Source organism: Strongylocentrotus purpuratus, unplaced genomic scaffold (genome assembly GCF_000002235.5).
Source record: "Strongylocentrotus purpuratus isolate Spur 01 unplaced genomic scaffold, Spur_5.0 spur5_scaffold_12, whole genome shotgun sequence".
Lineage (NCBI taxonomy): Eukaryota > Metazoa > Echinodermata > Echinoidea > Camarodonta > Strongylocentrotidae > Strongylocentrotus > Strongylocentrotus purpuratus.
The window spans coordinates 30,886,073-30,900,392 of NW_022145597.1; the positions used below are offsets into that span (position 1 = coordinate 30,886,073).

Sequence of the window (14,320 nt, forward strand, 5' to 3'; positions counted from 1 at the left end):
TGTCATTACCATTATCATCATCATCATCATCATCACCATCACCATCATCATTATCATCATCATCATCTTCATCATCATCATCATCATCATCATCATCATCATCTTCATCATCATCATCATCTTCATCATCATCATCAGTATCACCATCATCATCTTCATCATCATCATCATCATCATCATCATCATCATCATCTTCATCATCATCTTCATCTTCATCTTCATCTTCATCCTCAATTCCTCTCAAACTATATGGTAGCCTAATAGCAGTCGTCATTTGACGTTTATAGAGAAGAGATGTTATTTTCACTTTTATTTTCTAGATAGAATGACGGGGCTGGGAAGATATTTGTACAAAATTAGAGAAAGAAAATGAATAGATTTTTATAGAACGAATATCGTCCAGCAGCCAGATACGTGTACTGATTTGAAGCAAATCAAGAAATGTTATATGTATACATTGTACAATACAATGCACATGTAAAAGGAGGAAATGTATTGAAAGTCTGTATTGTAAAAGGTAGAAAGAATGCAAGATACATCTTATAAGAAGGATCTGAAGAAAAACATTCATTGCTCGTAGTGACCGTCATTGTGTTGGAGTAGTTTTTGTTTGAGTGGATAGTAAGATGGAAACTGAACCACTGGCATTACTTGTTGGGTTTTTTTTGTTTGAGAGGCTCAAAGTCATTATCTCATATATCTTCCCACTCCAACTGAAAATACGTCTTTATGGTGTCGCTTTTTGTAGTTAGGTCATTAATGTCCAATTCATGTTAAAGAACAATGGTGCTGAAATATGTTGGGAGATGAATGCGAATCCCCCATTGTCGTCAAAGCTGTTCCCCTCTTTTTTTGTAATAACTTATTTAAGCCCCTGTTAAAGTGTTTTCATTCATGTCTGTTATGTTTTACTGTGACGGGATACCTGTTTGTCGGAAAGTTGGTGAAAAAATTATGTCTGGCTGGTCACCCAAAAATCGTTTGGAAATGTTATCAAAGATTGTTTCTGTGAAATGCTCGGCAACAGCCTGTCGATTAAACCGTGGTATCCAATCAATGACTAACAATGAAATATGTTAGTGTACAGTGATGGATAATGAGACGGCTTACACAATTTTCAACATGTGGGACAGTGTGGTGACCAGATATTCCTTGCAGACACTTACCCCTGTTGCTCTACTTTGTATGATTCACACGTGACCAAATCAAGCTAGTACAGAACATCATGTGAAACAATTTTTTCTTAAAGTGTTCTATAAAAGAATAATAGGAGACATTCTTTTTTTTCTTTTTTTCAAATTGAGACATTTCATATGAAAAAGGAGGTAGAAAAACTTCACAGATATCTTGGAACGTTCAGTTTGCACTTAAATCTACTTTTGTATTTTGTAAATAACTTGTAAAAAGTGTGTTTGTTTTTTCCTAACATTGAAACAGGTAGTGTTTTTGTGTTGATTTTAGAAGGGAGAGCAGATACTTTTTCTATGAAATTGACGTAGACATGTTTAACAGAATTTGGGATTCAAGAGAAAACTTCTAGAATTCTACTATTTTAGAGAGACATACTGGGATAAAATGCATTTCAGGTCTAGACGCAGACCTGGGCCTATTTTTCAGCTTCTTCGAGCTGTTGTGTTTCCTTTTGTAAAACTTCTGAGTGTAATAATGTCATTCCATGAAGCAGGAATTAATATTATTGAAAATTTAATTTAGAATTTTGTGTTTGGCATGTTTCAGGTAAACATGCCTCTGTTATTTTGAAGAGTATGTATTTGTTAGACACGAATGTGTTTTTTTTCTAGAGGTATACAGGCCATCAAGAAACACAAGAATATTCAGTTTTTTGTGTGATATGGCTAGAAATGATTGTACATTTGATGACTTTTATTATTCAATAATCCTATTTTTCTTTTAATTAGAGTATAATTCTGGGTTGTATAATTTCTTAGTTTTTTACTTAAAGGGATAGTCCAATGTTCTTAAGTTGTTTACATTATATAGATCTATGCATATTCAGAGGGAAATGGGCCTTTTTTAAAAGCAGGTATGAATTGAACGGTTTGTTATTTAATCCTTACAATACTTCTAACCAAAGTGGCAACACATCCATGCTGTACGAGGGATTTCTGTCATAACTATGTGGTGTACACGGAATATCAATCTTTTTTTATATTTTATAATTAAACAGAAACATTGTCTGTTTGTATTTCTGTGGCATCACCAGAAAAGCAGTGTATTATGAACTCTTATTGCTCTGCATGGAAAATGATGTTGAACCTCGTAATTATGAAGAATGGGTGTATAAGACTGTTTTGTATGTTAGTTTCATTCATTTAGACTGGGAATAGATACATAGCTGCAATGTTTACTATCATATCGGATTATTGATTAAACATTAACTAATGATTATATAACAGAAATTGGACTATCCCTTTAAGTATATCTCTTTCCTGCTTCTAGTGTGTGTTCCTTTTTCTACTCTTTTTTTCATTTTCTCCACTGATTATAAATCAATGCATTTTGGGGGTATTTATTGTATCAAAATATGAGTATTTATTGTGAGTTTTCAGTTTTTTCTGCAGAAGGAACTTTTGCAAGAGAAATGGATCTTGTTTTGGTTAAAACTCACAAGAAAAGAGAGTGATGATTTGTTTTCTTTCTCCATGAAATGCTTTTGTTTGATATTGTGGGTTGTAGAAAAGTTTGTATACATACCTAAATTACAAGCTGCCAGTTCTCGAATAAAAATATGAAGAGACATGCAACTGCAATGTATTTGTATTCTGTTTTTGTAAGGTTTTTGTGTGTGTGTGTGTGTGTGTGGACTTTGTGGAGGTTTGCAAGTATACATTTATTGGAAGAGAGAGGAGAGATGAGAGTGAGGGAAGGAAGAAGAGAGGAGGTGGAGGAGAGGGGATGTCTGAGAGGTAGTAGTAAAGAGAGAGAGGGAGGGGAGAAGAGAGAGAGAGAGAGAGAGAGAGAACCAATAGTGTTAAAAAGAGATGGGTAGGAGGGAAATTATATGTACACCTGTCATAAGACTACTTTAAGTAAAATACTTGTAACATGAAAAATACCGAAAATTATCCTCAGAAAAATTCCTACAAAGTAAGATTTACATGTGTATTATAGGAACAAAAACAAAAGAGATAGATAGACATATTTTGATTTTGATTTTTTTTTTTTTGGGGGGGGGGGGGGGTGGGTCAAATTTATCCATTTTTTGCCTTCAAAAAAATGTTTGTAAACTCAGATGTTGTGTGTCCGGACAGGGTGTGTACCCGAACAGTTGATTAAAAACTGTAGATTTGAAGAAGTTTTCGTCAATATTTTATAAATGGTGGCTCCATTTTTGTTAAGCATCCAGACACACCCCATTCCTCACACACCAGGCATTTTGAGTCATATTTTCATCCATTTATTGGTAATAGAGGGATTCATCATCAAGATATGGATACATTACTATTAGCAAGACAGTCACCTGAGATTCCCTGTAAAGCTAAGGGGCCCTACAAGCCCCAAAGTACCTGCTCCTGGAACATTAATGACTTTTAGATTCTGCACGACGAGAACGTGGACTGCCCTTTTAAGGCAATGTGACGTCACTGCCAGTGCCTTCAAAGAACGTCACATTGCCTTGAAAGGGCAGTCCACGTTCTCGTCGTGCAGAATCTAAAAGTCCCTATCATTCCCAGTTAAAACTTGATGCATCATACACATGCCTAGTATAGCAACATTATCTTTGATTAGTGCCTCGTTGCATAAGTATTTCATTCACCTGTTTTTTTTTTTTTTGGGGGGGGGGGGGAGGGCACATACATGTAATCGATCGAGGTCCAAAAAAGGGGTCTAAACAAGTTCAACCGATCTTTTTTTTTTTTTTTTTAATAGTTTTTTTATTGCTTCAAATCAAAGATATTTACAATCGTTGTTCATTATAACATTCGATCTGCATAACAAATACAATACAATACAATTCAAAGTTAACAAATGAACATGTAAACGAATAATTAGATATCAAATATCAAATCAAATTAAATTAGAGGTCTCCACTTTTGTTTGTGTGTATTCTGTTTTCCTTTTCTGAATGCAATTATATATTCTACTTGTTGAAGAAAATCTAGTTCTTTTGTAAAACGTAAAAACGAAAGATTTTTTTCTTCATACTTTGTTTTATTAATAAAATATTTTGCATAAAATACAATTGTATTTATAAGATGGTGAGTTTTTTTCGCCAAAACCAAAACAAATATCTAGGTATGAAAATTTTTGAGTGTATACATTTTTTCTTAATAACCAAGCATTTATATCAGACCAAAATTGCTGAATTTTAGAACATGTACAAAACAAATGCAATAAACTTTGTGGTTCTTTTTTACAGAAATTACAGACTGGAGAGTTGTGTATGCCGATTTTATACAAATAATCATTCGTCGCCAAACGACGGTGGATAAATTTAAATTGAAATACACGAATCTTTGTGTCTAGCGTTACCCAGTATACAATTTCAAATCTATTCTGCCATTGAATTAAGTCTCTCAAATTTACATTCAAATCATATGACCATTTTTCACATTGATTCGTATTCAATAAATTTAAACAAAATGTAGACACTAATTTTTCATAACAAGGTTTGGTTACTTTTTTAAATGTAATAAATTTCATATATCCATCTTCTTCTCGTCCTTGTTCTAAATCACCTATTTTCAATATTCTTTTCCATTCTTTTTTCATACAAAATAGCAATGCAAAATATTCTAAGTAGCATCCTTGATTCAACTGTAAAATTTCCTGTAACTCCAAAAAAGTTTTAAATGATCCATCTATTTTCATTATATCTTTTACAAACAAAATTCCTTTATCAAACCATTTTTTATACATAATTGTTTTTCCATCTATTTTGATATGAGAGTTATTCCATAGCGATTGATTCATAATATCTTTAAATTTCACGGGGTTGTAGTACCTATAGTGTGACCAAGCAAAAAGAATATCTTTCCAAAATCCATTTATGCCGCTACAGTTCAAGTCGCTTCCTACAAAATTACACAAGAATATATACACTCCACCTATTTGTTTAGTATTGGCATAAAACAACTTTTTCCAATGACCGTCATTTTGTTCGTCCAAAACTCTTTTTACCCATGCAATTTTTAGGGCTTTACAAAAACTCTCTATATGCGTCATTTTTAATCCACCATCGTTCAAATTATTATACATAATACTTCTCTTTATTCGGTCACCTTTATTGTTCCAAATAAATTTAAATAATCTTTTTTGAAGAGTGTCAAAGAACTTTTTGGGTGGGCTAGGAGTGTTACTAAATAAATATACAAACTTTGGAATCACAAGTGTTTTGATTACTGCAATTTTTCCAACTAATGACAAACTCCTATTACTCCAAACATTTAGCAAATTATCAGTTTCTTTAATTTTGTCTTCAAAATTTAAATCATATAGATCAAGTTCATCTGAGACAGGTATTTTTATACCTAAATAAATTAATGAATCAGAAACCCATTTAAATTTCTTATCTAAACATAAAGTACCCTGAAAATTACCTAAACGAACGATATTGCTCTTTTCTATGTTTATTTTCAAACCTGATATACTTGCAAATAGTGATAACATATTACAACATTTTTCTAAATTATCCTCGGTCGCTGATAAATAAATAACAGTATCATCTGCATATTGACTAAGTTTCACTTCCGAGTCGTTTACACGGATCCCTATAATATCATTTGATTGTCTAATCATCACCCCTAAAATTTCAGCACCAATTAAAAATAAATATGGTGAAAGAGGGCAACCTTGTCTTACACCCCTCTTTATATTGAATGACGGTGAGGAATATCCATTATTAAGTACACAACCTTCAATGTTATTATAAAGTGTTTTTATCCATTGAATACAATTTTCCTTAAAACCAAATTTCTTTAAGCATATGTACAAAAAAATTCCATTCTAAAGAGTCGAATGCTTTTTCGAAATCAATAGAAAAAGCAAGACCATCTACAAAATGTGATTTACAAAATTCTATCATGTCTAAAAACAAACGAATATTTTCTCCAATATATCTATTTTTCATAAAACCAGTTTGATCAGAACATATTAAGAGTGGAAGTACCCTTTTTATTCTATTTGCTATTATTTTAGCTAATAGTTTATAGTCTGTGTTTAATAAAGAAATTGGACGCCAATTTTTCAAATATAAATTATCTTTTCCTTGTTTAGGGAGTAAAGTAATTATTCCTCTTCTCATTGAGGGGCAAAGTTCACCATTTTCAAAACATTTATTAAATACCTGACATAAGTCATCTTTTAACTCTTGCCAGAACACTTTATAAAAATTAACAGAAAGCCCATCTGATCCGGGCGTTTTATCATTGGGCATAGACATTACTGCTTCAAAACATTCAGCTTCTGTAATAGGACCTTCACATAAAACTGCAGATTCTTCTTCTAAAACGGGTAAGTCATATTCATCCCAACAAAATTCATTGTTTTCCTTTTCCGTTCGTCTAGTTGAATACAGTCTTTCATAAAAATTCTTTTCTTCTAACAAAATATCTTTTGGCTCAATCACTAGTCTCCCATCGACAGATAATCTTGTTATATGTTTTTTATCAAAATTCCGTTTTTCTAAATTAAAAAAATATCGTGTATTCTTTTCCCCTTCAGCTATCCAAGTTGCTCTTGTACGAACCATTACACCTCTTATGTAAATTTCGTGTAAACTAATCAGTTCTGTTTCATAAACATCAATCAATTCTTTCAATTCATCATTTCGAGGATCCAAATTTAAACGTTGTTGTGTTTTTTCGATTCTTTTTCTTAATTCATCTATATTTCGATTATTTTCTTTTTTATTTAATTTAGACAAATAGGTTATTTTGAATTTAAAATATTCCCATTTCCTTTCCATTTCTGTTTCCTCAGTTTCATTTAAAAAAGAGACAATGGATAGTCTAATTTCCTCTTTTATCTTTTCATTCATCAATAGAGAAGAATTAAGTTTCCAAAAACCAGGTCCTCTTTTAGGAACTGATCGATTGATTTCAATAGTTATAGCTGAATGGTCACTGCGATAGCCAAACTTGATATCACATTCATTAACAAACTCCCGTAGACTACTAGAAATAAGAAAATAATCGATTCTACTCTGAGAGCCATTAGATTGCCAAGTATATTGAATCTTACATGGGTTTTCAACACGCCAGATATCAATCAAATCATAGTCCTCTTTTAAAATTTCAAGGCAGTCATAACATTTAGGGTGATATTGTTTTGAAGTTGGGTGTCTATCTAGAAAGGGGTTTTGCACCGTGTTCCAGTCTCCCCCAATAATTAGAGGCTCGGATCCATACGTTCCTAACATATCATGTAATTTATTAAATACATTACAATCGTCGCTATTGGGACCATATACATTAACAACAGTAAAATTTGTATTATCATGCATTACATTTAATAAAAGAATTCGCCCTTGATCATCTCTGTGGATTGAGGAAAATTTCAAATTACTATTTGATTTAAACAAAATACATACTCCTGCGCTGCACGATGTACCATGAGAAAAATAACATTTAAATCCCCATTCACTTGCCCATATTCTCTCCGATTCTTTAACACTATGTGTTTCTTGTAAAAGAAATAAATCAAATTGCATGTTCCTAAACCAATCAAAAATGCATCTTCTTTTTAATCTATCCCCTAGACCCCTTACATTGAGAGAACATATTTTAACATGAATTGTATAGTCAGCCATAATCTGTTGATGCATAAATAATTTTACAGTGGAATGAAATTGTTTTAAAGTTAATGAAGCAAATTGACATTATATAGTACACGAAGAATAAAAACAGCAAAACAAAACGAAATAAGAAATGTTGTGAATTGCTTTCAGGCCTAGACTTATAGGCAAACAAAAATAAACATACAAATCTAACTACCCATGACAAATAAATTAATATAACAAAAAAAGAGGAAAACGGCCGGGCGACCACTTTCCGTCTACCTGACATAGTTGTAAAGCTCAGGAGAGGAGCTATGGATATAAAAATATCATAGTTGTCGGCACATTAATATGACAAGTAATGGTTTTTGTGTGACTTAAAATATGAGGCTATATTTTCATGAAATCATTTCAGTAAATCATTTTCCCGTCACTGTTGTCAAGGTCGGTCAACCTCAGTGTTTTCAAGGGGCCGGGTTGATCCTTGGGGCCATCTTTATATTTGATTACACGGGGCACTGAGTTGGGTATGAACGCGAATTTGTTCTGCGAACGGAGCTCTTTTACTTTCGTCATAAGTCTATTATGGTCGATCCTTGTATCTTTGTGGACGTCATCACTGATACCTATTCGAGACCCACGGATCTTAACATCTTTAAGTTCAACCGATCTTAGAAATTGGGGGGGGGGCACGTGCCCCCCCCCCCCGTGGCTACGTGCCTGGTGATGTAAGGTAGGACAAGCCATCATGTCTGTAGCCAAAACACAAGGTGTACAGCAACAACAACAACAACAACAACCACAACACAAAATATTAAAAAACAATTTCGTGGGAAAAATGCGAAAATATTTGTATTTTATGTCTTTACTTTGTTTTGTTACAAAACTGAACTTACTGTTATCCGCTATGATGTAATCGGTCAATACAAATATTTGATAACTTCTGTTTTATCTTCATTCGAATGATTGATTTACAGGTGTACACTAATTGTTTGACACACGGTAGATTATGTATAGAGGGGCATACAGAGAGAGAGAGAGAGAGAGAGAGAGAGAGAGAGAGAGAGAGAGAGAGAATGCCTGAAAGAGAGAGCAACTCGCTTGCGTGTGCACCACCCCCTCCTCCGGTTACAAAATAATATATAAAGCAGTGAACTTTGGACAATCAGTGTTGATGAAACCGTCTGAAAACATTAATTCTCAGGTATACCCGGTAATAAATCATATTACACCAATGTCGATATATTTGTGTATACATGATTTGATAACGTGCTTCTGAATTTACAAAACAATCACCACACGCAGGCAGCAGGACGATTTTACTTGTTCAAATAACTTTAGGTTGCATTTTCGAATAAACACACAACCTTTGGTATTGTGTATATAATAAATATTGTAAAGATTACTGTGTCGTAGCATGTATTCATGAGAGCATGGATTTACTCTGACTTTTCATACCAATCATAACTGCAGTAGTTTCGTATGTCATTATTTTCAAGAGCGAAACAGAGAGGCTTAAATTGTCCTTTGTATGATATCAACAGCGGCCATATTGCTCATGGATCTGTAGAGATTGTCGGTAAAACAGGAATGGAGAAATATTGAACTTCTGTGTATTCATCCTGAAATGTTAATGGATTCCGAACATTGGTTCCGATTGTGAGCTTAGTATATAACGACCACGAAAGACTTGATATTTGAGGCAGATCATTGACCATTTGTGAAGTTATCGTATTCATTAAAATGGCGCTAAAACGAGATCCAGGTTACTTCAAGCTTCCGAACATGTTTGTCATGTTCCTCATCGCGTTTGGAATGACATTGACTGCGGTAAGCAAAGCAACAACAACATAAAACAAAAAAACTGGTATTATTTTGGTGACCCCATTTCGGCACGGTGATATTATTTTGCTTCGATCTGACTTGATTTATTGTTAGGGGCTAGGGTTAGGTTTGTCATGACTCTGTGTAAGGTTATCATGCATGGTTAAGGTTTAGGGCATATACTGTAAAACTCCATACATAACTATCTACAAACTTATCAGATAAATATTTACATTAAGTCCACCCCTCCCCCACCCCTCCCCCCACGCCCCCACTCAGTTATCTGCATTTCCAATGTTTGGGTGTTAGGACAATCTACGACATGACATAATATACCATCGTATCGTATCCAATATCCAATATTACCACCAAATTATGTCCTGAGACATTACTAGACCGGTATCCTAATATATTCAAATTGTATGCACACTTATTCTTGACAACCTGAAAGCTTGCCCGAGGCTTGTCCGACATAGCAACAAGTAGTGCATGCAGACTGGATTCCAAGTATGGTAGTTCATTCATAAATAACAGGTTAGTGGAAATATGGACTAACTCGTCGGCTGGGTCCCCAGGAAAGAAACATCCATAAATTTGAATATATGAGGAGAACAGTCTATTTGCAATGTATAATGATTATTGTTCTTAGTGTTTCCATTTTTTAACGACAAGATAACAGGTTAATGTGCAAATGTATTCCCAGTCAAGCGCCACGTCAACACAATCAGTATACTGGGTAGGCTTTAAAAAAAAAATCAGTGTATACAAGAAGACCGAATTGTGTTACCTTTAACCTCTAGCTATCTCTAAGTTGACTCGGGATAATAGTGAAAAGTATGGGACAATTAAGAAACTTTGCATTAGTTTTACTCGATCTCAATGGATGGCGGATTTATAAATATGTGTGGATTAAGTTCTGCATTTGTTTCTTTTTTTTCTTTTAAAGATGTGTGTCTATGCACCAGACAAGATACCTTATCACTACCTTGGTTTCCTTGGTGATCTAGCTAAGTATTTGGCTTATCAGAGACCCCGACTCATCGAAGCAATGTAAGTTCAGGGCCCCGTCTTATGAAAGAGTTGCAATTGCCTTATAAATGATTTGCAATAATTGATATCAATCGCATCTTATCTCTTTAGTATAGAGCTTCAATTGATCTTAATTATTGCAAATTGTTCGTTATCAATAATTCGTCGCTGTTTTCACGAAGTGACGGTAGTGAAAAAAAAATGCATTCACTTTGCGTTACGATTTTCCTCACTACCGTCACTTCGTGAAAACAAGGACGAATTGTCACTCTTGTATAAACGGGACCCCAGTATTGTTGTCGGGACGCAGACTTATAATGAAAATATCATGTATGATTAATGGATGACCACCTGTAACATAATACCTAAACACTTTACCTGCTCAGGTCTGCAATCCGTATGGCTTTTAATTAATTAATTAATTAATTGATAATTTTCGATCAAAATAATGACCCCCCCCCCCTCCTCCGCCTCAACCGCCTTCTCCTCTTCCTCCTCCTCCACCTTCTAGTTTAAAAAGAAAATCGTTTGGTATTATAACTGGCATCAATTCCCCTTCATTATATTGTTTAGATGAAGAACTTGACATTGTATATACGTATAGTGTTTATAATACAAGAGTTATGACTACTGATGATTGCTTTCCCCTTTTAATCTCATGCAACATTTCCCTTTCTGTTTCCTTTCGATAATATTATACCTTTTCTTTTATCTTCCTCTCCGTCAATTCATCGAATCTCCTCCTCCCCCTCTCTCTCCCTCTCCCCCTCTCTCTCTCTTTATCTCTCTCTCTCTCTCTCTCTCTCTCTCTCTTTCTTTCTCTCTCTCTCCTTCTCTCTCTTTCTAGATGGTACATGGCAGTATCAATTCATGTTTCCGAAGCCATTTATGCATTCTATCTCGCTGGGTGAGTTAAAGTCTTCCATACTACTCATGACTGTATTGAAGCTATGTTTTGTACCCTTTTTTAACACGATTGGAAGCTATAACTACTAACACACTAAGGTTTTCACATCGCAAATTCCAATGATGTCAAGTTCATTTTTAGTAAGATTTATGACATTCCTGTGAAAATTGTTCTTAAAATAGGCTATTAAATGATTTTTATATTTAATCAGATTTTCACTTTTGGAAAATCAAGGGCACAAAATCGGTCCGTATTAATATTTCAGAGCAGCTTTTTTTAACCGAGAGTTCGTTTCACTTCACCTTACTTCACTTCACTTCAATTCAATTCAATTGAATTGAATCCAATTGAATTGAATTGAATTCAATTCAATTCAATTTACTTTATTTAGATTCCATCTTTGTATATTACATTTTGTAAAAATACATCAATGAAAAACAATGAAATATTTAATGAATCAGTGACACGATCATCAATAAAACTGGAAAGCAAACGGTTGACAGAACTTACTGACAAAACTAATTGCTTTCTGTAATAATTTTCTTTGTCAATATTACATACACTTTATATATTTGTTTCTATTTAATGCTGAGCCATTCATGTTGTTCATTGAACCATTTTCAGGCAAAAGGGGATCACGGGTCAAGCTCGGATTCTGTGGTTCATTTTTACACTCGGTTTCGGTATCGGGTCCCTCATCAACCTCCTTAAGTACGACCTCGACTCCTCCGCCGACCCCGTGGGCGAGCTCCTCTTCGAATTCGGCTACGATAAGGAAGATGATGACCTTACGTCGCTGTCCAAGGACGTAAGCGCCATCGAAGTGAACAAAAGAGACGCTGAGCAACATGCCTGAGAGAGAGAGAGAGAGAGAGAGAGAGAGAGAGAGAGAGAGGGGGGGGGGGGGTGACCGGGGCTGCATTTGGAGGGGATGCACACAATAATTAAAACAAAAAAACTCTGAAAGGTCTGAATTTAAAAGGTATTATACGAGGCGAAAACGGAGTAGTATAGTATGAGATTCTAGAGACGTACAAGGAGAGTGAATTTGAGAAGAAAAGAAAAATAGAATAAAGAGTAAAGAAAATAATATAATAATGATAATTAGGAGAAGGTGAATAAGGGAAGAAAGAAGAAGAAGAGGAAGACGAAAAAGAAGTGGAAGAAGAAGAGGCAGAAGAAAAAGAAGAGAAAGCAAATTGATGACAAGTCATCAATGGCATTGTAAAATAACATGTACAGAAATATTTTGGGCCACATTGTTTTAAAATCATTTCAAAATTACAGTAAGTTCATTGGCTGCAAGTATCTCTTTCAAAAAGTGTTTGAACTAACTATAACAATCCCATTTTCATTCAAATTGTATTTAAAATGTCTTGATTTGTAACTGTCCCTTATTACCTTCACATGTAGGTAATGAGAGACCTTTCGTAATGACGTCATTAATAATTGTTATCTTATTAATCAGTTACATCATGACCACAATTTTGTTACCAAATAAAGAAAAGAAGTTACTGAAGAGAATACAAAACTTTCTGTATGTGTAACATTTTTCATGTTTCTGTAAATTATGCAAATGTGCTTAAGGGTCTCTAATTCCCTAAACCTACCCTACCTATTATTACTGACTAAAAATACTACTTGTTTTTAAAGAAAGTAGTGTTTTAATACAACAAAACTTCAAAAACCTGTGAGGGGGTAGCATTGAGCTATATAATAATACTTATTATATATCTCTATCGGGGTCACCTGGCGTCCTGATGGGGGGGGGGGGGGGTGGGGCTTGGGGGCAGTTGCCCCCTAAATAAAATTCAAACGCGGTTTATGTCTAATTTGATACCAGTGATGTACAAATGTTGCTGAAATGGCATGATTTTTCCCTGAGCTCCCGGGGGCTCTGCCCCTGGACCCCGTCAAGGGTCCTAAGGCGGCCTGGTTGCTCATCTGACCGTAATTAAATGCCTAAAACCCCGGAGCTTCTCCGAACTATGGACCTCATTCCAATTAGTGACCTGACTGTGTCACAAATAAGGCATCAAATTAGCTCATCTGACCGTAATTAAATGCTTGCCCATGGACCCCAAGCCAATTTACGCTCTACTTGCTTCGCTCGCTCTCCTCTACCTGATCGAAAATACTTAAGCCCCCCCCCCCAACCCCATCCCCCTATTTGAAAAACGTTCCCCGGGGCCTGTATGTAACATGTAAGAGTGGTGGTGATGCGGATTGTTTTTCTGCCCCCCCCCCCCCCCCAAAAAAAAAAAAAAAAATAAATAAATAAATAAATAAAAAATAAAAAAATAAAAAAATTGCCATTTACGCCACTGGCCCCTCTCGTTCACTATGCTTCCTCGTCCCTTGCATTTCGCCCCCCCCTCCCGGTCATGAAAAGAAATAGCCGCCCCTGCTGTCAAGGAATGGTACAACATTCAATTTTCAACAGAGACAAACGTATTTCAAGCATATGAAAAGAATGAATTAAATGCAACCAAAATTCATGGCCCTAGCAGTCTGGAAAAGTATTAGAACATCAAAACCATTTAAACCATTTAAAGTATGCCATACATAAGTTATCGTAAAACAAGAATTTCAGGGAATATGAACTTGTATGGAAACTTTAAAAATTTACAATGCTAATACACTCATTTCGAGAAATGAAACTCTCATGAATTTGGACAACTCAATGAATTTGTAAAAGTTTTTTTTTTTTTTACAATATCTTCTGTGTAAAATTAAGATTACATTCACCTTATCTGTCTGTGTATCTGCTCTTATGATTATTTTAACACAAGTATGGGCCTCCTGAAGAAAAGAAAAAAAAA

The 14,320-nt window shown here is 34.6% G+C and overlaps 1 protein-coding gene across 1 annotated transcript; it reads left to right on the top strand.

Annotated features, from left to right (window-relative positions):
• The first annotated feature begins 8,811 nt into the window (after positions 1–8,811).
• Positions 8,812–12,588, top strand: LOC115922883 (transmembrane protein 254-like). The gene is made up of 4 exons (XM_030982633.1): positions 8,812–9,568; positions 10,509–10,612; positions 11,439–11,498; positions 12,123–12,588. The coding sequence occupies exons 1-4, from the start codon at positions 9,482–9,484 to the stop codon at positions 12,352–12,354; spliced, it is 483 nt and encodes a 160-aa protein (XP_030838493.1). The 5' UTR covers positions 8,812–9,481; the 3' UTR covers positions 12,355–12,588.
• Positions 12,589–14,320: the final 1,732 nt, after the last annotated feature.

Bases quoted from the DNA above. Each gene is read 5' to 3' on its own strand.
- LOC115922883 (XM_030982633.1), top strand. From the start codon at position 9,482: ATGGCGCTAAAACGAGATCCAGGTTACTTCAAGCTTCCGAACATGTTT. The intron at 9,569-10,508 runs GTAAGCAAAGCA...TTTCTTTTAAAG, and splicing joins TTGGAATGACATTGACTGCG to ATGTGTGTCTATGCACCAGA. The intron at 11,499-12,122 runs GTGAGTTAAAGT...AACCATTTTCAG, and splicing joins TATGCATTCTATCTCGCTGG to GCAAAAGGGGATCACGGGTC.